Source organism: Siphateles boraxobius, unplaced genomic scaffold, assembly GCF_051911475.1.
Source record: "Siphateles boraxobius isolate OS27281-9 unplaced genomic scaffold, OSU_SipBor_1 13, whole genome shotgun sequence".
Taxonomy (NCBI): domain Eukaryota; kingdom Metazoa; phylum Chordata; class Actinopteri; order Cypriniformes; family Leuciscidae; genus Siphateles; species Siphateles boraxobius.
The window spans coordinates 10758899-10781612 of record NW_027508733.1 but is presented as its reverse complement, the minus strand read 5'-3'; the positions used below and the strand labels follow the sequence as shown (position 1 = coordinate 10781612).

General features: G+C 37.6%; 2 protein-coding genes across 2 annotated transcripts; one reads left to right on the top strand and one right to left on the bottom strand.

Annotated features, from left to right (window-relative positions):
* Positions 1–735: 735 nt before the first annotated feature.
* LOC143736381 (T-cell surface antigen CD2-like) lies at positions 736–4497 on the bottom strand. Its single transcript, XM_077227121.1, has 4 exons — positions 4392–4497; positions 3106–3423; positions 1052–1330; positions 736–896 (listed from the first exon to the last, which is right to left on the bottom strand). Exons 1-4 carry the CDS (start codon positions 4495–4497, stop codon positions 736–738), a joined length of 864 nt encoding a protein of 287 aa, XP_077083236.1.
* Positions 4498–9578: 5081 nt separating this feature from the next.
* LOC143735179 (cell adhesion molecule CEACAM3-like) lies at positions 9579–21463 on the top strand. The gene is made up of 8 exons (XM_077225263.1): positions 9579–9922; positions 11220–11531; positions 16019–16339; positions 16528–16851; positions 17548–17655; positions 18740–18811; positions 19263–19288; positions 19559–21463. The coding sequence occupies exons 1-8, from the start codon at positions 9877–9879 to the stop codon at positions 19769–19771; spliced, it is 1422 nt and encodes a 473-aa protein (XP_077081378.1). The 5' UTR covers positions 9579–9876; the 3' UTR covers positions 19772–21463.
* The last annotated feature ends 1251 nt before the right edge of the window (positions 21464–22714 follow it).

Genomic DNA, 22714 nt, shown 5'->3' with positions numbered 1-22714 from the left:
ATTCACATAGAATATCATACGCAACAATTACAACTCATGAGAGTGCATATGACAAAAAAAGGAGAAATAAAAACACATATGAACTCAAAAGATGTAATATAACCTGTGAACAGCAAAAACAAAGCCAAGAAAGAAGAAAAACATCCTGGCAGTGAATAATTGTGTCCAAAAGTGTGAGGTTTTGTCCTAACATCTGTTCCAATAAGGTATTTGATCATTGTTTCTTGGGGACATTTTCATACACAGCATCCGTCTTTGACTTCTGTAAGGGAATACAAACTTATTCAGGAATCTTGCTTACAGAAAATAAATAACAGACCAACTTCTCTATCAAAAACATTTACAACAAGACCTTATAAAAGCTTATATTTACTTCCCTAATTCAAGCTACCAGATAGCTTAGATCAGTAAACTGAACATAGTTTGGGTTGTCCTCCATCCAAACTTTTTAATAAATTTGCTCAATTAAATTAAATCATTTATTTATTTATTTATTTTTGCCAGTTGAGCTGTCAGAAACCCACGTCTGTTCACTGACCATGTAATTCTGCACACAAAACCTCAGTCAGACTCCATTCTTCAATCTGCAAAACACACAACTTCCTGTAACAGTCATAATCATACCTTTTTTCGAGTTGTTGGTTTACACAATGCTGAATCAGTTTGGTCTTCATCCTGGGTCTGAACTGCAGTAACAATAGTACAGATGTGTGAAAATGATTTTTTTCCCCAATCTCATACAGAAATCTGTGTTGAAAAGTTTATATGCATTAATTGCTTGCTCTCCTGACTTTTTTTTCTACATTTCTTGCAGATGCAGAAGATCAGGACTATAGCAACAATCATCAGAGATCCAGCAGAGATCAACACTATGTACAATAACGGTAGACCTTGATCTGTAATAGACAAAATGAACCATTAGTGTGAGTGAATCTGTCCATCTGACCTACAGCTAACACTTTATGAAATATCACATTTAGCACTATATAACTTGACAGATTTATCAAGCTCAAAGATTTTACATAAATTAAAATCATCAGTGCTGTGGTACCTGCACATGTGTGACAGAGTGTGTTGATGTCCAGATGTGTGGTCTGGTTGCTGATGGGATTGTTCAGCACACAGCTGTAGGTGTTTTTATCCTGATATTCCACTTCCAGAGGTAGAGAGAGACTGATGCTGAGATCACACACACTGATGCTGGACAATACACTCATTCCTGCGTACCAGGAGAGAGTCGCATCACACACATTCAACACTGATGAACACACCAGTGAACAATATGATGATGAAGAAAAATCTCTGGTAATGTTAGGAACGGGGAGAGTAGCTGGAAAACATGAGGGAATAAACAGAAAATATAGATATATCTAAACAATCTTGTTTTCGGTGTAGCGTATTGACAGTCAGATAGTGTGTTTGAAACTATAAAAGTAACAAACATAATATGACAATACTGCAATTAAAGGAATTCCAGGTTCAAGTTAAAATCAACCGCATGCATTTGTGCCATAATCACCACAATCATTAATTTACATTTGTCCATCCTTCCGTTTAAAAAAAAATCATTGGGTTATACAGTGAGACACCAATTAAAATAAAAGGGCCAAATTGTTTCCCCACCATTGTCAAAATTTTCCGGCTTTCCGTGTTTTCACTGTTAAACTGTAGGGGATGCTATTTCAGATCTTCTGAATTCAGAATTTTGACAGGATGTAAGGTGGCTCTTAGCCAAGGTCGGTTTACTTGGCGCCATGACCAAGTATTGCGATGTTTGGCTTTAGCATTGGAAGGCAAGCGTAGTATGACACAATAAGTTGCCGCCTGCTCTAGCAAAACATTACACTCAGAAGACAATATTCCTCCGCCCAGGCGAGCAACCACCAAGAAAAGGTGCTAACACCAGTTCTCGCCCAGGACAACTGGAAGCTGCTAGGGACTGGAAGATGCTGGTTGATCTTGATCAACGGCTTATTTTTCCACCTGAGATTGCCACCACTAACCTACGACCAGATATTGTTTTGTGGTCTGGATCAGCACACATTGTTCAACTGATAGAGTTAACAGTGCCATGGGAGGATGCGGTAGATGAGGCATATGAGAGGAAGAAACTGCGGTATGCTCATCTGGCCACTGAAGCAGAACAGCGAGGATGGAGAGTCCAGGTTTATCCAGTGGAAGTGGGTTGTCCAGGTTTTGTGGCACACTCTACAACCCGGTTCCTCAGAGACGTCAGATTCAGTGGTCGAGATTTGCGTCGCACAGTAAAGAACTTATCTGAAGCAGCAGCTAGAAAGGAGCAGCAACTGGCTGTGGTTGAGACGGAAAGATTCTAGCTGGCTGTGTACAGGCCGCCATGCTACGGTTACGTAGAATTCTTGAAAATTTGAAGAGTCTGTTGGTTTATTTGTATAGGTTGTACAGTATTTGCAGTCATTACGTTCCTGTGTATATTGCGTGAATGACGGGTGGTTGGGCAGATATTGTGTTTTGCGGTAGTTGGTATGCCATACGGAACCGTTGCCACTGAAACTGCATATTAACGCACCAGTGGGGCTCGACAGCCTTAGTCAAACGGGTTGGCGCGTATGGTTGGGTTGTCGGAGAGATTGTGAGATTGTGGTTAGGTCTCAGCAGCAAGAGGGAAGTAGAGGTCAGTAAGCTGGGCTGAGTTGAGTGGGGGACGGAGGGGGGTGACTCTTGAGCCCTCTTGAGGTGTCGTGGGCTAGTCGACGAAACACTGAGGACGGAAGGTGCCCACTTGAAGACCCTAGAGATGTTCCCTACTCCGCTCAATCCAGAGGGTTGTTATGGGGGGACCGCACTGTGGTTGCAGCCGATGTGTGTGCTGACGCGCAAATACACTGCAGCTATTAACACCAGACAGAAGGAGATTCACGTCACCAGATGGAAAGAAGCGTAAATGGATGGAGAAGCATAGGTTACTGTAAAGCTACGTCTTAGTTGGTGCTTATCTTGGCGAAAGCCGGGTACAAATCAGCATGAAGTTTTAACATATACTCTCGTGTAATGGAAATCCTGAAACATTCCTTTGATAGAACATTTAAGAAGTATCACAGGACATGACAAATGTTCTCTACTCACCATAGACAGAAACACTGAATATTTTTGAAACCAGTTTTGCTCCGATTATCTTTACTTCATAAACTCCAGTATGTTCAGTTCTGGTGTTTGTGATGGTCAGAGATCCAGTTTGATCGTCCAGCTTCAGTCTGTCACTGAATCTCCCATCAGGAACATCAGATGTGGGGAAGACTCCAGCAGCTTTACTGATTTCAGCTATCAGAGACTTTTCATCTCCAAATTTCCACAGTATGTCGTCGTCTTCATGTATTTTAGTAACACCCGTATTTAGAGTAACAGAATCTCCCTCCATCACTGACAATGACTCACCAAACACACCTGGATAACATGAAAAGGTTTAGTCACTTTTTAAAGATGAAATCAGCTGCAGTTTGTAAACTTTAAATGTGAACAGCAGTAAAGAACTGTAGCAGAGGCACAAAACTAAATAAAAGGGGATACACATGAACAGACAGAGGAGTGTGTGTCTTAAAGTTGGCAAATAAATGAGTGTTGTTAGATAAGATACATGGTCATTTATTTAGATAATTAATTCATAAAATGTCAGCATTAGTTTAGCTTTAGTTTAATTTTTCATTGACTCTTATTATGTTTCTCTTTTTTGCCGTCTGCATTTGTTCCTGTTTGCACGTCATTAATCAGTTGTAATGGTTATTTATTTTCCTAATTAGAGCACGCCTGTTTGTATTTGAGTTCATCACCTTGTGTATTAATGTTCCTCTGTTTCTCACAGTCATTGTCCGGTATCGTTTGTGCTTGGATACAGTATTGTATCAACACTCACATTTTTTCAAGATTTATACAAATTCAGGATTGCCTGAATTTACTTTGTTTTAATAAACACGCTTCAATTTTAATCTTCTTCGTCATTGGACTAAAACGTGGTGGTTACTTTATAACTGCAGCAATAACGTTGTTTTTTCCCTAAAATATTTATTTAAAAATGACCTTCATTGCTAATTTGTAATTTATAATTTTAAATTATAAATAAATTATTTTATTATTATTTTATAAATAAAGCATTTATAATTCTAACAAAAAATACACCTGAAAATTTTAAACATTCACTATAAAAAAAATATTTTTTTCCCCCCATGACTTAATTTATTACATTTTCCTGAAGATTCCAGGCCTAAAATTCAAATTTTTAACACAATAATCTCACGATAATGCTTCATCTGATACAGATAACGGCAGATGAAAATATTCTAAACTGAACAGTAGCAGCCGCTTTATTATCTTGAAATGGAAAGAATTTAGGCTATAAAAATGCTTTTATAACTTACCAATCCCACTCCACCAGCAGAACCACAACAAAACAAACATGTAAAACATCTTCTTCAGTTGATCAGTGTCTGATCTAATGAAACTATCTGCAGACGAGCTGTTCATCTAGTCTGTGAATCCTCCCACCACTGACTTTAACCCTCTTAGTGCACAAACACATGCTCTGTATTCAAATGTTATAATGTTGAAGTTCTTTTGGTCCTTTTATTAAGACTGTTTTTAATTGTGTAAAACATTCTTTATGAAATGCAAATAATTTTTTTGGGAAGCATAGTTTTTGAGAAATAGTTGACTCTTGTTAAATATGTAAAGTAGGAGAGTGTTATATTGTGAAAATATTTGATTTGTCAACATACATTTAACAATAGAATAAATCTTAGGGATTTTAAATTGGTTATATAATTGTTTAATCGATAACAGTCTTATCTCACATTCTCACATTGACATTCTTACTGAGGTGTGATACTAGCTCAGTTTCTGAGTCAGACTGAAACCTGCTGTGGTCAGGTTATTTTCAGATATGTGATTTGATCTGCTAAATGGACAAACAACTTTTGCATGCGAATGGCACTTTGTTTGATGTCTGTTTAGTTTGTAGGTGCAGAGCTTCTTCCTGTCCTGCTGTTATGAACCTCACAGTTGAGTTCACAGTTCAACTCTAGACAGGACAACTTTTCTGTGAAATAAATGAATCCACCAAAAAAATGAAACACTGAATCCTTTCCTGAGCTGCTTATTTAAAAAAAAAGAAGAAGAATTTCAGTGTGACTTTGAAAAGTGGACCAGAAACCTTTCTGCACTGCCTCATTTGCAGTTTTCTCCAAATTTGACTTCATTCTTTGTATTATGCATTAATAGTCAACTCAAGATTATGTACATGCTGTCCTGTATATATCACTGTCCACTGACTTGCCAGTACACAAAGGTAGGAAAAGTGGAAACAAAATGCTAGTGATGTCGAAACAAAGCACAAAGGTTAATGACTTGAAGCTATTCAGCATGTGTACGTTTCATCCATCTGGTGGTCAAAAGAATGAATAGCACCTACAAATCCTCTGCAACTGATTCTTCATCATTTTGTCCTATGGACAAGTGTTGCAAATTAGCAGTTTTGCTATAACACTAAAAACAATGTATCTGGTTTGTCCAATGCTGTTGTTATGTCCATATCAAATAAAGATAAATACATTTTCATTTATTTTGTTTTTAAAATAAAAGTCAAATAAAATTCAATTTGATAGTTCATGTCAAAGGGTACAGAATGAATTCTAACTGCTATTTTCTTTCTATTTTGTGGCTAAAGAGAAAAGTTAAGAATATGTTGTATTCCCAAAACACTACTAATGAATGTTCTTATCTTTTTTTTTTTATAAAAAGAAAAGATTGTTCTTAAGACAAAACTTAAGATTTCAAATTCTTTAAAAGAATGTTTTTGATAATTCTCAACCTTCTTAAAGTTATGTATAACCTCCTGCTTGTCTCAAATCCTCAAAGGTAAGATGTTTCACAAATGTATTGGGTTGTTTCAAATTATTTTTTACGACATAACACTATTACCATATAATAAGGCCTACATATTACTTCTAAGGATTTGCACGAAGCCTACTGATGACCCCAGTCATGATTCATAAAATCAATGATCGGTCATAATTCGCTATATGCACGATTACTTCCTGGTTTTCGATAAGCCAGCTTGGGCATTTTCGATTAACTGTCATCTGTCAATGGCTGCATCCGAAATCGCATACTTCCCTAATATTGGCTTTTTGTCACATACTTTTTTTAACCAATGTCAGAATTCACAGTAGCCTATCATAAAAGAGTGGACAAAAAATACCCGGACTAACTACTTCTTCCAGAGAGATTCTGAAGTGTGGATAATGGACACTTTAATAACCCATGAGGCCACCGGAGAGGATTTATGAATGGTAGTGAAGCAACGCAACTGACGCTGGTAAATCACATGATAATGACAACATGGCGAATGTAGCATGTCCAGATTACATTCATCCTACACACATATACAACATATACTTTTAAGCTGTGGTGAAGTAATCAATTACTTCAAAATAAGTACCTACCCAAGAGAATATGTGATTTTGGACCCCAATACTGCTGCCTTCTAGATCAGCCTTGGGTCATTTTAATCAATTCTCACTTTTGATGAACCAATATCGATTCTTAAATCCAAAAAGGAATCTTTTGGTCCATGCTGTTTTTAGTTGATGAATGATCAATTATTATTATTATTATTATTATTAATTCTTTATTCCAGACCCTTAGGTCCATATTACAAAGTAAAAGAAACAGAAAGAAATAATAACATACAAACATAGATTTACATACACTAACAATATTTAAGAACAGACAAACTTGAGTTCCAGGGCTTCCAGAACCAGAAGGAATACCTTGTATCACTTAATATAGAATAATTTAAGACCATTATGATTGTATTTCTCGACCCAATCGACACATGAAATTCCTTAACACAGCATGCAATGTAGGAACATAACAAACATTTGACTTGCACTTGTACACCTGGGAGTTTAAGCAAAACTCTTAATGCATCATTATAAGCCACCTGAAGCCTTCTCATTTTAGCTTTAGTATATCTACACCATAGATGTGCCAAAATGATGTATTATGGACACTGGAGACTGCTGGCCTGGCGCTGCTATTGCTTTGACGTGTGGGTTATAGACCTTATTCACACAGCAGTGTCATCGAGGCTGTGAGTATATAGCCTACATACATCTCCTCAGTGGGTTGTAGGCCTACTGTTAGCCTATTTAATACGTTTTTGGATTGTTTTGCTGACTGACGAAACACTTTAAACACACACACACACACACACACACACACACACACACACACACTCACACACACACACACACACACACACACACACACACACACACACACACACACACACACACACACACACACACACACACACACACACACACACACACACACACACAAAAGAGCTTAATATGAGCTGTTGAAAATTATGTGTGATCTGGGAGTTTTATATGCTACATCTTTTTATGCATTCGAAAACACGGTAACGTGACTAAGCCAGCCGCGGTTTGAAAATACACGGTCAAGCCAGCCGCCAAAAAAGGTGTGCGCGCCAATTACTATGAGTACGGTAATTTCAGTAACAGACGCGAGAGGTAACATGCTCTCTCCACTATGGCGATCGCTCTCTCTCTCTCTCTCTCTCTCTCTCTCTCTCTCTCTCTCTCTCTCTCTCTCTCTCTCTCTCTCTTTTCTTTGTTTCTATTTCTTCCTTTTTTCTTTCTTTCTTTCTTTCTTTCTTTCTTTCTATATCTTTTTCTCTATTTCTTTCTCTTCCTTCATTTTTTCTTTCTTTCTACCTTTTCTCTATTTCTTCTTTCTTTCTCTCTTTCTTTCTATCTTTTTCTTTCTTTCTTTCTTTCTTTCTTTCTTTCTTTCTTTCTTTCTTTCTTTCTTTCTTTCTTTCTTTCTCTCTTTCTTCCTTTTTCTTTCTTTCTTTCTTTTTCTCTCTTTCTTCCTTTTTTCTTTCTTTCTATCTTTCTCTCTCTCTCTTTCTTTCTTTCTTTCTTCCTTTCTTTCTTTCTCTCTTTCTTCCTTTTTTCTTTCTTTCTATCTTTTACTCTCTTTCTTCCTTTTTTCTTTCTTTCTCTTTCTCCCTTTTCTTTCTTTCTATCTTTTTCTCTCTTTCTTTCTTTCTTTAGTGTTAGTTGCACATATTTGTGAGAGAAAATGTAACAAGATGCTTTCTTTTTTCTCTCTTTTTATAGTTCACATCTCAAGAAATAGTTTTATGTAAATGTTTACAGCACAAGAAGACAAAATAAAGTATTCACTCTTTCTAAATACATTTACTGCATATGGTTTACTGTTCTCTTGTATTCAATGTGCCATACAGTATACAAACCCCATGCGAAGCACAATAGACATTTTTGACTTCAGAGGCCCTTAAAGACCTCATTTCTAATAAGTATAAAAAAATAACGGTCAGGTTTAATACGGGACGTCCCATACAGTACACACACCTCATATCAAACCATTTTACTGTAGCATTTTGGAGATATGTCACTTTAATTGACTTCAGAGGTGTATAAAGACCTCATTTCTAATAAGTAGAAAAAAATAACGGTCAGGTTTAATACAGGACGTCCCATACAGTTTACAAACCTCATATCAAACCAGTTTACTGTAGCATTTTGGAAATATGTCACTTTAATTGACTTCATAGGTGTATAAAGACCTCCTTTCTAATAAGTAGAAAAAAAACTTACATCTGAAGTCAATTAAATACAAGAGAACAGTAAACCATATGCAGTAAATGTATTTAGAAAGAGTGAATACTTTATTTTGTCTTCTTGTGCTGTAAACATTTACATAAAACTATTTCTTGAGATGTGAACTATAAAAAGAGAGAAAAAAGAAAGCATCTTGTTACATTGTCTCTCACAAATATGTGCAACTAACACGAAAGAAAGAAAGGAAGAAAGAAAGAAAGACAGAAAAAGATAGAAAGAAAGAAAATAGAAAAGGAAGAAAGAGAGAAAGAAAGAGAGAAAATGAAAAAAAGAAAGAAAGATAGGAAGAAAGAAAGAAAAAGATAGAAAGAAAAAAGGAAGAAAGAGAGAGAGAAAGAAAGAAAGAAAGAGAGAGTAAAAGATAGAAAGAAAGAAAAAAGTAAGAAAGAGAAAGAAAGAAAGAGAGAAAAAGATAGAAAGAAAGAGAGAAAGATAGAAAAAAGGAAGAAAGAGAGAAAGAAAGAAAGAGAGAAAAAGATAGAACGAAATAAAGAGAGAAAAAGATATAGAAAGAAAGAAAGAAAGAAAGAAAGAAAAAAGGAAGACATAGAAAGAAAGAAAAAGGGAGAGAGAGAGAGAGAGAGAGAGAGAGAGAGCGAGCGCCATAGTGGAGAGAGCACGTTACCTCTCGCGTCTGTTACTGAAATTACCGTACTCATAGTAATAGGCGCACACATCTTTTTTTTGGCGGCTGGCTTGACCGTGTATTTTCAAACCGCGGCTGGCTTGACCGTCATACCTGCTCACAGCATCGCTTTCATACCTGCCGCTTTTTAATATATAAACCGTCATACCAGTATCCCTCATACCTGTCTCGCTTTCATAGCTACCTGTCCTACCTGTCACTTTGAAACCCGTCATAGCATACCTTTCATACCTATTGGCTAATTTCCTTTCCTTAAGGAGCTGAGGCGCGAGGAGAGGGGAAAAGAAATAAGAAACACGTCGAGTTGGTCTACGAGTCCACATTAGCCATCACCAAAGGTTTTTGGCATAACACGAATGAAGTTCTGACAGAGTTGAAAGCTCTATAGCCTACAATACGTTGTTTTTGACACAAGATTGGCTTCGATGTCGCAGGCTACTAACTTTCGTTTTCCTGTACGACTGGCGTCAGCCTCGTAACACTTTTCTATAAAAGCTGCATTCATTTTTCAGTGGAAAAGTTAAAATGAGTATTTGTATTTGGCTCGTATTGTGTGCATTCCCCGTGCATGGTAAGACATTACGCTTTTTGTTCCAATCTCTCTGACGAATATGATTTTGTATTGGTTTTAACCGCATTTGACAGCAGGTTTTTCTTAGATAGCCGCAATCTCTAGTTTACTTTGTGCACAAATATATGCCTGTGTCCGAGAAGTGAATGAATCAGGATGTGTGTTTTATTTTGTTCATTAAGTTGTTAAAGATCGTCCATGATGAGACTCGTGTATGTTTGTTTGAGAGTGAAAGTGTAAATCAATGATGTTGAAAACCGCCCGTAAGGTGAGTGGCAACGCTAGCGTTCACCGTGTTTACCGTGTTTTATGATGTGCGGGGAAGAGAATCGTCTGTGTTGCATTAGTAATCAGTGATCAAAGCTATAAAGGTATGAGGTATTTTTGTTTGGGAGGGTTTTTGTTGGTGCTGCTGAGTTCCTTGCCGAGGCTGGCGAACAGGTGTTGTCCCTAATACTGACCCCGCCAAATTAGGCTATACCCCGCAGTTATGGTTGGTAGGTTCAGGATTAGTTGTGGGGGAGGGATTAGGATTTGGGGTAGGGTTAGGATTAGGCAATCAGGTACTGACTTCAACGAGGGGGTAATCGAAACCTCGTTACTAGGGTGTCGAAATTCGACACAACACCTACACCTGTGTTATTTGTGTGTATGAGCGTGTGTGGGAGTAAGGGGGCAGGAGAACAGGTTATACCGAGGTATTGATGGTATTTCCTGATTGATATTTGGTGTGGTATCTAAGTGATTTATTGGTGGATATTTATATGGCTTTGAGGTTTGCTGTGCAATGAAATTATGCATGATCACATTAACTGATTTAATATATCTATTTAACGACCTTTGAAACCCCTTGCTGAATACATTATCCAGTTTGTTGATGCCTTATAAGCTAGCTTATTGCTGATTATCATTAATTACAAATACATGATCATTTAAATTGTAGCCTACCTGTTATGATTGCTTCAACCTGCTGCCCTCCCCTGGGTTTTAATATGATTGTACCAAAATACAATTGTTACATTTGTATCTAACAAATTGTTGGTACTTGAATGTTTCCTTGGTTATTGAGCCCACATTAAATATTTGGTCCAGTAGAGAACGTGTAAATCACCCTTGTTGTTATTGGGGTTGTTACAATGTTCTTCTACTGTTTGTTTGTGTTACAATATGAATCCAGACATTTCTGTACTCACAATGTTTATGATCTGTAGAAAAACATTTTCACAGCACTTTCCTGTTGTGTTTTGTCCCTCTCCCACAGAAGTGGTTTATGATAAACTTTTAATTTTATCTCCAGGTTTGTCTGTTGTTGATACAGATGTGTCAGTGATGGAGGGAGGTACAGTCAGTCTAAAAACTGATATTATAAAAACCCAACTAGAAAGAATTAAATGGTATTTTAATGGGAATCGCATCGCTGAAATCCATGGAGATCAGAGTAAGCTCTGTGAAGATGATGAATGTCCTGAGAGATTCAGAGACAGACTGAAGCTGGATCATCAGACTGGATCTCTGATCATCATGAACACCAGAATCACAGACTCTGGACTTTATGAACTACAGATCACCAGCCGTAGAAGTGAAAAGAAATTCAGTGTTACTGTCCATGGTGAGTATCATTTAATAAAGTTTATATTTAGATTATGTTTAAAAGGTTAGATCATTTAAAAATGAAAATGGTCATTTAGTTGCCTTCATGTTGTTCCAAACTCAAAAGTCTTTAGTTCATCTTTAAAAACCAAATTCAGATATTTTTAATCAAATCTGAGAGGTTTGTGTCCCTCCATTGAAAGTCCATTCACCCAGAACTGATGCTTCAGAAAGTTAATAAAATGTAATCCATGTGAATTGATTGGTTTAATTCAAGTCTCCCGAAGAGACACAATCTGATGATATGGTAGATTTCCCCCCTACGCACATGACTTAGGTTGAACCGGATGTCTTTGACACCTTAAAATATTATACTCAGTTGAGTTACCTCTGAACGCGCGGGTTGAAGCCTAAGCTGCAATCTAACCCCGCCTAAGAGTCTCACAAAGAGTCGAACAATGTCTCGCCCCCTATTGAACACTATCACTTGGGAATAATGTCTCTAGTGTTCCTAACGTGCTCCACACTATCACTTGGTGGTAAGGTTTCTAGTGTTTCGCTAAATAACTTGTTCCACTTACTAACTTGCTGCGCAGCAAAAATAAACAGACAAACAGACTTCATCAAATGTCCTTCCAATGCTTTAATCACGGCCGGGAGAGTTCCCGAGCAGTTCTCAGAGAATCTCCCCCAAGAAGAAGCTTTAATCATGGCCGGAGGATCACAGACAAATTTCAGATAGAATCCCACCAGAAAAAGGAATACAACAGTTTTATAGAATAGGAGCATCCAATGTTACACACGCGTTCTTTCTCAGTGGCCCGGTCCCAAATAGCACCCTAAACACTCTCCGTCTTCCTACGAGTCCCCACTTTCATGACGTAACGCTGCTTTGACTGTCGGTAAGAAGTCTGCTGTGGAACTCGCACCAGTATACCCACGTGGATGCGGCAGCCATTGTAAGTCCACAAGACCGAAAGGGCATATGAAGTGTGCAATTTGGGACAGGGCCAGTGTTTACGTTCACTTAAGACATAACCAACTGTGTTTACGAGGATAATTACCAAAAAGGCATTTCGACATATTTGTATGTAGGCTATTTGACCGTTTAGGCACTTATCTGAAGCCCACAGTATACTTTGCTTGTGCGCATTCCGCCTCGTCTCGGAGCGTGCGCACAGGAGGCTGCCTAGGGAATAGTATGTCTAAAATACTCTCCAGCTTTTGCTGAGAACTTAACAGAACTGTTAAGTTCTATTTCCTCAGAGTTTGACTGCTTTGCCATTGCTGGAGATTTTAACATTCACATAGATAATGCAGAAAACAATATGGCAAAAGAAATCAAAACTGTTTTAAAAACTTTTGATCTGACTCAGCATGTACATGGAGCCACACATAATCGTGGACACACTCTAGATTTACTTATCAGTAAGGGTCTAAACATTTCATCAATTGTTATTAAGGATGTAGCACTGTCTGATCATTTTTGTATTTTCTTTGATATATTGATCTCTCCTGCCATTGAAGCTAGATCTGTGTCTGTCAAGAAGAGATGCTTAAATGAGAATACTAGTGTACTATTTATGAAGGCTATATCTTTAACACCAAGCATATCTGCTGACTCTGTTGATTTTCTCCTTGATTCTTTTAATTCTTTTAGTGTAATTGATGATATTGCTCCTGTGAAAGTCAGGAAGAAGAGTGGCAGACAAAAAGCACCTTGGAGAAACTCAACAGCAGTGCAAAATATGAAAAGACAATGCAGAAAAGCAGAGCGCATGTGGCGGAAGACAAAACTTGTAGTCCATTATAACATCTACAAAGACAGCATCCATGCTTTCAATAAGGAACTAAGCAAAGCTAGACAGACTTTTTTCTCGAATATTATAAACAGCAATATAAACAACACGCGCACTCTTTTTGCTACTGTAGAGAGACTGACAAACCCCCCAAGCCAGATTCCCAGTGAAATGCTCTCAGTGAGAAAGTGCAGTGAGTTTGCTTCTTTCTTCTCTGAGAAAATCAATAATATTAGAAAGGTGATCAGCTCATCCTTGAGTTGCGCTGGGGTCAGGCAGATCAAACAACAGCACGAGAAAGTAGCAACTATGTCTGATTTCGAAGAAATTGATGGCAAAATTTTGGAAGAAACCGTACAGCAACTAAAAACATCAACCTGCGCCCTTGATGCACTTCCCACATCTTTTTTTCAAAAATGTGTTACACAGCTTAGAAGCAGATCTCCTAGAAGTGGTAAATGCCTCACTTCTCTCTGGGAGTTTTCCGACCTCCCTGAAAACTGCTGTTGTCAAGCCCCTCCTGAAAAAGAGCAATCTGGATAAGACCATATTAAACAACTATAGACCGATCTCAAATCTTCCTTTCATAGGCAAGATCATTGAAAAAGTTGTCTTCAATCAGCTGAACAAATTCTTAAGCTCGAATGGATACTTTGACCATTTTCAATCTGGTTTCCGACCGCACCACAGTACAGAGACCGCGCTCATAAAGATAATAAATGATATTCGCTTAAATACTGATACAGGCAAATTATCAGTGCTGGTACTACTCGACCTCAGTGCTGCATTTGACACTGTCGATCACAAAATACTTCTTGACAGGCTGGAAAACTGGGTCGGGCTTTCTGGGATAGTCCTAAAATGGTTCAGGTCATACTTAGGAGGCAGAGGTTATTATGTGAGTATAGGAGACCATAAGTCTGAGTGGACATCCATGACATGCGGAGTCCCTCAAGGCTCAATTCTTGCGCCACTCCTATTCAACCTGTACATGCTCCCAATGAGCCAAATAATGAGAAAGAACCAAATCGCTTACCATAGCTATGCAGACGACACACAGCTCTACTTAGCCCTATCGCCTAACGATTACAGCCCCATTGACTCCCTTTGCCAATGCATTGATGAAGTAAACAATTGGATGTGCCAAAACTTTCTTCAGTTAAACAAAGACAAAACTGAAGTCATTGCGTTTGGAAACAAAGATGAAGTTCTCAAGGTGAACGCATACCTTCAGTCTAGGGGTCAAACAACTAAAAATCAAGTCAGGAATCTGGGTGTGTCTCTAGAGTCAGACCTTAGTTTCAGTAGTCATGTCAAAGCAATAACTAAATCAGCATATTATCACCTGAAAAATATTGCAAGAATTAGATGCTTTGTTTCCAGTCAAGACTTAGAAAAACTTGTGCATGCTTTCATCACCAGTAGGGTGGATTATTGTAATGGACTTCTCACTGGCCTTCCCAAAAAGACCATAAGACAGTTGCAGCTCATACAGAACGCTGCTGCTAGGATTCTGAGCAGAACCAGAAAATATGAACACATCACACCAGTCCTCAGGTCTTTACACTGGCTGCCAGTTACATTTAGGATTGATTTTAAAGTATTATTACTGGTATATAAATCATTCAATGGCCTAGGACCTCAATACATTGCAGATATGCTCACTGAATATAAACCCAACAGATCACTCAGATCATTAGGATCACATCGGCTAGAAATACCAAGGGTTCACTCTAAGCATGGCGAGTCTGCTTTTAGCTACTATGCCAGCCGCAGCTGGAACCAGCTTCCAGAAGAGATCAGATGTGCTCCTACAGTAGTCACATTCAAATCCAGACTCAAAACACATCTGTTTAGCTGTGCATTTACTGAATGAGCACTGTGCCACTGTTCGTCCGACTGTTTGCACTGTATTTTATTTTATGTTTTAATTATTCTGATTTCTGTATTTTATCTTTTATTCTAAACTGTTTTAATTATTCTGATTTCTTTTGATTATTTTAATTTCTTCTATGTAAAGCACTTTGAATTACCATTGTGTATGAAATGTGCTATATAAATAAACTTGCCTTGCCTTGCCTTGCCTTTCACGGTTTAATGTGCTTTTAATAACAGTTTAATATCAAGCACGTCCTGCAGTTTAGCAACAGTAGACTGTATTTTACAACACTTACTTATTTGGCTAATTTTGGATGTTGAAGTTTTGGATTTTAGGCAGGAACGAAAGTGCACCGCTGTAAAGGAAAGGAAGGTGTGGGGGACCGAAAGCAGCAAAATAATCGTTTTACGTTTTGCGAGAAACTAGGGCTGGGCAAATTAAATTGGGGAATCTTAAGGCAAACCAGCAAAATGATTGTAATAACTGAAACATTTCAGCGATTTAGGAACTGGTTATAGACCTAAAATGCTTTGTGAAATACTCTTAGAGCAAAAAATGTAGGAGTCCCAGTTAGTTTCTCCTAAATCGGCAAGTTAGGAGCTACTTTTAGCATTAAGATGTTTCATGAATACTGCCCCAGGTGTCCATGAATACATATGATCATTGCTATAATGCACTTATGTTTAATTTGTTTGCATGTTACATTATGAATCCAGATATATTTCTCTACAATCTTTATAAATTAGTTTTTTTTTCAATGCACTTTCCTGCTGTATAATTTTGTCCCACTGTTTCAAAAGAGACTTAATCTGCTCATTTCTTCTACAGGTTCTCTTGGTGCGGATACAGATGGGGTGTCAGAGATTGTGATTGAGGGAAATTCAGTCACTCTAAAAACTGATATTATAAAAACCCAACTAGAAAGAATTAAATGGTATTTTAATGGGACTCGCATCGCTGAAATCAATGGAGATCAGAGTAAGATCTGTGAAGATGATGCATGTCCTGAGAGATTCAGAGACAGACTGAAGCTGGATCATCAGACTGGATCTCTGATCATCATGAACACCAGAATCACAGACACTGGACTTTATCAACTACAGATCATCAGCCGCAACAGTGAAAAGAACTTTAATGTTGATGTTCTTGGTGAGTAATTTAATGTTGAATAATTAATAAACATGTTTAACATGTAAGTTAATAAAATGAGGTTCCTGCACTTCAAGCAAGCACATTGTAGCTTGCTTTTGTATCCATGGTTCTTAAATTTTGTGTAGTTTTTTTTCTCTTCAGCAAGAAGCTAAAATCCTCTAATCATCTACAGGTCTGTGTTTCAGGTGTTTCTGCTGTTGAACGAGATGAAATGAAGAGAAAGTCAGTGAAGGAGGGAGAATCGGTCATTTTAGATCCTGGTGTCACAAAAAACCCAAATGATTTGATGACGTGGCATTTTAATGACACTTTCATTGCTGAAATCAATAGAGATCAGAGTAAGATTTGTACAGATGTTCAGTGTAAAGAGAGATTCAGAGACAGACTGAAGCTGGATCATCAGACTGGATCTCTGACCATCACAAACACCAGAACCACAGACTCTGGAGTTTATACACTACACATCTTCAGCAGCGACATCAAAAAGAGCTTCAGTGTTACTGTCACTGGTGAGTGTAGAATACACTTCAATATTGTAAAATCAATCCAATAATTTTATGACTTAGCTTTGACTATTAAAATATTAGATAATTATCTCTATATATTATCTTTTCACATACACATTAACCCCCAGTTTCACAGACAAGGTGAAGGCTTAAGTCTAGTCTCAGACTAAAATGCATGTTGTTTTAGCTGTTTTAACTAAAACAGCTGTTTTAACTAAAAGCAACACTGGCATATCTTAAAATATGTCATTGCTTTGTCTCAAGATGCAAACCAGCAATGTTTTTTTTCTAAGCAACATTTATAAAATCTACTTAAATGTCCTAATTTAACTAAGGCCTAATCCTGTTTGAATATAAGCCCTGTCTGTGAAACCAGGCATAGCAAGTGTTGCATAGTTTTTTTTTCACAAAAAAAAAGAAAATAATTTTTGAAGTCTAATGTTATTAGCATGGATAAATTCATACATTTAGACAGTTTTTCTGTGCTATTTGAGTTCCCAGTGCTGTAATGCTGTTCGAGCTGCTGTTACTAAAATCAAACAAACAAACAAAAAAAAAAGCCCAGGTTTATCATTTTAATCAATATTACACAATTAATGATCAAAGTATAACAATTTAAATATCAGTCAAAGTTATCAGTAAAGTTGATTATCAGTCACTCTCTAAGTAATAATGACTGTCTGTCTTCATCTATTCCAGATTCAGGTCTGTCTTCAGGTGCTATTACAGGAATAAGTGTTGTTGCTGTTCTACTGCTTGTTGTTGCTGCTGCTGGGATTTACCTTCGCTGTAGTAAAAAAACGAAGGGTGAGTATTACATAGAACCAGGGGCGTCGCTAGGGCTAATCTAATTTAAATTTAACTAACTAAACTAAACTATTTAAATTTAGCCCTGAATGTTTTTGGCCTGGAACAGGCCCCTGAGTTTAGGGAAAATATCATAGGAATTAAGTAAATATTGATTGTTTAGTTCGGAGCTGTCGCTGACTGGTGATTGTTGAAATCTGTCTCTACATCCCGCACACACAGACACACACAGTGTCACACACTGACATGTCAGGCACCCCGTTAGTGATTTCAGCCTGGAATATCTCCAGGAGTTGCGCAAAACGGCAATCAATCTCACAGCAGTTAAAATAAATAAAAAATTAAATAAAAGGCAATCAGTGAATTTTTTTTTAATGCATGTACATTTTTAACACTATATTTTGTATTATAATACCTTTGCATCAAATTACAAAACTAGTTAACACTGCTATGAGTGTGTTTCTAACACAGCTACTGAGAGTGATGGTAAAGTTGACATCTTTCTCTCTTCTGACTGCCGTTATCAATCTATCTCTATTTTTTTCCTCTTTTGGAATGATTTTTGTTTTTCTTTTGCTATTTGAGCAAATGGGAACACGCATACAAAAACAAAAAAAATATTATCTTATTCACCACAATAGAAGTTTACCCAACTATGACGACTTCAGCTTCTGAGAAACCCGGAAATGTAAAAAGGGTCTATTGACATTTAATGACTTTTAAATGGCCAGGAATCAGGTTTCCTGACATTTATATTTGCCTGATTTCAATGTTGGGGAAATATATAAAGCAAAGCCTGAAAGCAAAAGCCCCAAATACAATATAGCTTGATCTAAATATGGAAGACCAGCTCTAAAAAGAAAGCACTTAAAAAGTTAAAGCACTCAGACATAGCAATCATATTACTTTCTGTTTTATGACATTTCAAATCCAACAAAAGGAGGAATATTAGAGCTATTTGGTGGAAATCAAAACCTTTTTTTTTAAATAAATAAAAATCTCAACACATCAGCCGCTGAGTGATGTAGTTTGCATTAGTTATACGGAAGAGTATTGTTTTAAGTTTTGATGCTTATATTTCCAGATGGCAGTGGTGGCAGTGTCACAGATGGCAGTAGAGGTGGCCTGCAACAGGATCAGTTAGAAATGGATAAGGGTATGTGTGTGTGGTTCAGGTATACCCTGGGGACAAATTAATTCAGGAAACCCCCCCCAGGAAACAAGACTACTCATGTAATTTTGCAAGTAAATGCAATATTGATTTAAGAATGTTTAGACATTTTGACTTGAAATAAGAAAAAACTGCTAAGATTGAGAGTGGTAGACATGAGTCAAAACTGAATGAAGAAAATTGAGAGATGTAAATAAAGTTACATATGAATAATTAGTTTTTACCAATTAACAATATTGCACAAAATGGCAAAATCACCCACAACCAGCTCCTTACGTTTTTTAATCCTAGACATGCCCATGCATACAGCTGAATAAAGATGGAAATATGACATTTATTATGTGAGAAGAATCTTTAGAAATTTTAAAAATATGTATTTTTGTTCTAATTAACCAAAGTCAGTTGCGTTTAATTGAGTTTGTTGTTGTTCAAACAGGCACTCGTACGAAGGACAACGATAAGGTGAGATATATGTTAATCTGTTTATCTGCAATAAAGTTTACAACTGTTTTAGATCTGTGAGAATTGTCTGTGTGAGTTTTCTGTGAATGTGGTTTCAGAATTAGTATTAAATGTATTCAATAATTAAAGTAAGATGTTTTACTTTAAAATGAGGAACAGTGGCATGACATTTTTTATATTATTATTATTAAGTATAAATATTTTTTATAAACATTATAATTTTACCCTTTTCATTTCTTTCACCTTCTGTGAATCTGTATTTTTTTACAGATGGATGGTGTGCCACCCCCGAATGAGAGTGAAACTATGTTGATGAACACTATGAATGTGATGTCCCCAGAAAAGAATGAACCTCAATCAATGGACACTTCTAATGAGATGTCCCATGATCTGAATGAACCTCAATCAATGGACACTTCCAATGGGCCATTCTATCAAGACAACATTCCATATATAGATGAAGAGGCTTCAGAAATGCAATAGGAGGATCAGCTGAAGATGTCATTGCTTACAGGATGTTTCGCTCATGATACCAGATTTCAGTAATCAGTACCAAAACCAGTGATTTTTTTAAAAACACACACTGTAAAAGGGGTAATTTGCACTGAGACATATTAATGATGTGATCTATTCTGACATATCAGTTATTTTGTTCCATCTGTTTACATCTTATATCTGATGGAACTGACTGTTTACATAAATACCTTTACATTTATAACAAAGTTTATTTGACTGCTCAAACACAGTCACACATGTTAAAACTGTGTGAATCGTGGTGAAACATGATACTGTAAAAACACAAGCACTCTTCACAGAGGATGTGATCCATATGCTAATGAGTGTTTGAAGGCATCTGTCAATCAAATACACTCAGACACTGAACTTTTCCGCTGATAGTGTGGGTGTTGATAATGCCATTGTTGCTGTTACTGGAACAGACTGGTATTGTTATGTTGCCAGTATACCTACCTAGCCTGGCTAACGTCAGACCACGTCTCATTGACATTTAGACGTGGTCTGGGAACCACATGTTCATTTTCTCGTATTTGAGGCGTGGTTTACGTATGCCCAGAGCCGTTTATTGGGTGCTACGAATGTCTATCAAATGCGTCTGTACGTAGCTCATAGCCAATCGTTTCAATTATACCAGATGACGTATGTAGAGCGAAAGAAATTAGATGAGGAAGAAGACGATGGGTCAGAGTTTTATTTGCGTTCTAAATTACTTAGAACAATATCCAAGGCTGCATCGAAAGGTAACTTCGCGTCTGCTGCCATGTTTGATCCATAGGTATAAACAAACTGCTTCGGTGTGTGACGTGTGTCGCATAGACGTCATCATCGTCTTGCTGCTCCCTCCCCATTCTGTGATTGGTCCCCTCGCTAAGGCGAAAATTTGGTCCATGGAGTCCAGACTGCCTAGCAGCGTGAATAAAATCGCGCTGCGCAAAGGCATTATGGGGAAACCCAGGCTACTACCTACCAGGAATTTTCCAAAAAGTACAGCGACAAACCTCAGACATTCTGGGGCAAAGTTTTATGGACTGATGAGACAAAGATTAACCTAAGTGATGGAAAGGCTAAAGTAAAAAAAAAAAGAAAAAAGATCTGCTCATGACCCCAAACATACAAGCTCATCTGTGGGATGGCTTGGGTTTGCGTGGCTTCTTCTGGGACAGGTTCATTAATCCTCATTGATGATGTAACACATGATGGCAGTAGCAAAATTAACTCAGAAGTGTACAGGAACAACCACGCCTCTTCCAATTTACAGAAAGATGCAACCAAACTGATTGGGAGATCCTTCATCATGCAGCAAGATAATGACCCAAAACAAAATGGAAAAATGGTTGAAAAACATTTATTGTAGGTTGAAATTAGCCAATGATTGGTAAACACTCATTTTGGTTTTGCATGTGTGCACATCTCAGAAGTCTGATGCTTCCAGAGAAAACAGGTGCATCCTATTCAGAAGTCTTGTTTGTTGAAGCACCTGACATACTTACATGACTTCTCTAGCACAGTTTCAAACAATGGTGCATCTACCTTTATTTTTCTGTTCCTTTGTATTGCATGCTTATTAGTGTTTGATTTGTGGTGTTACTCACTGTAATTGGACGCATTAAAAAGTTATTAAAGTGTTTAAATAAAGATATTTTTCTACATTCTTAAAAATGCATCTTGCTTTAGTAAAGTTTATTAGGAATTTCCTGAATAAAGTTCTAACGTTGTGCAGTAGACATGAACATGAGCAAGAATGTTACACTGCAAACCTAGCCCATGTCTTCATCCGTCAGTGCTTGCATGCAGAGCACATTGCTCCTCTAGTAGGAGTGAAGGCAGATGAAGATGGACAATAAAAAAAAAAAAAGAGAAGCACCCTCCTGATATGCTGACATTCATTATACACTGAGTTGTTGTCAACAGCATAATCACCTGACCTGGGACTTGATGATGAGCCTTATCACTATCACCAGACTGTTGTTATTGTAGCTTAGGTATTGTCATTATTAATTTGTTGTTATGGCATGGTATTTAGTCAATGTAGATAGTGCTAACCAGCTTGGATGGACCGCATAATCACTGTCAGCGTAGAATATGAGAAGACAAAACGTTGCTGGCTTAAATTAAGACAGTATAAATGGATGTTTAATCAAGAACAAGGTCGAACGTATGTTTGCTAAAGCAGATTTATTGCAAAACACCAAGGTACTAGCCATACAGTAGATGAACCAGCGTTAGCCACCAAGGTGCTAACTTGCATGAACTACTCGGTTACTCACGTAACCTCAGTTCCCTGAGTTAGGGAACGAGTATTGCGTAGCTATACGCAGTGGGGGGGAAACTCCTTTTCCTCGATTTACTGAAGCCTTTATGTAAAGCGCATTTGCAGCTGCACAGCTAGAACATGAGCGTCTGGCTCGCTCATAGGCTGCGCTGCGGCAACTGCACATCCAATGGCGCAGGCGCCTCTGACGCTGACGTGCAACCAAAGAGATCACTCTGCGTCATACACGTCAGAGCCCGCCAAGGGGGCGTGACCTCAGTCTATAATAGCCCCCGAATTCGCCATTATAGCAGGTTTAACGACTGAAGCTAAAGCGGGTTGATATCTGTTATGGAATATAACCGGCCGAAGCGGGTTTTATATATGTATGGAATTTATATATGTCATATAACCGGCCAAAGCGGGTTTTGTATATGTCATATAACCGGCCCAAAGCGGGTTTATATATATATAAATATAACCAGCCACAGCGGGTTTATGTATGAACTACAACCGGCCAGCAGCGGGTTTCATGTATATATGTGAATGTGATTGTGCACAGTAATATATGACAAGACCGGCCACCAACGGGTCTTAATCATACCGAAAGCACCTTCGCCTGCAGGGAAGGCACTTCCATATTATAAAAACTCATAAAT

Bases quoted from the DNA above. Each gene is read 5' to 3' on its own strand.
- LOC143736381 (XM_077227121.1), bottom strand. From the start codon at position 4,497: ATGAACAGCTCGTCTGCAGATAGTTTCATTAGATCAGACACTGATCAA. The intron at 1,331-3,105 runs GTGAGTAGAGAA...CATGTTTTCCAG, and splicing joins ATTCAGTGTTTCTGTCTATG to CTACTCTCCCCGTTCCTAAC. The intron at 897-1,051 runs GTACCACAGCAC...TGTCTATTACAG, and splicing joins ACTCTGTCACACATGTGCAG to ATCAAGGTCTACCGTTATTG.
- LOC143735179 (XM_077225263.1), top strand. From the start codon at position 9,877: ATGAGTATTTGTATTTGGCTCGTATTGTGTGCATTCCCCGTGCATG. The intron at 11,532-16,018 runs GTGAGTATCATT...TTTCTTCTACAG, and splicing joins ATTCAGTGTTACTGTCCATG to GTTCTCTTGGTGCGGATACA. The intron at 17,656-18,739 runs GTGAGTATTACA...TTATATTTCCAG, and splicing joins CTGTAGTAAAAAAACGAAGG to ATGGCAGTGGTGGCAGTGTC.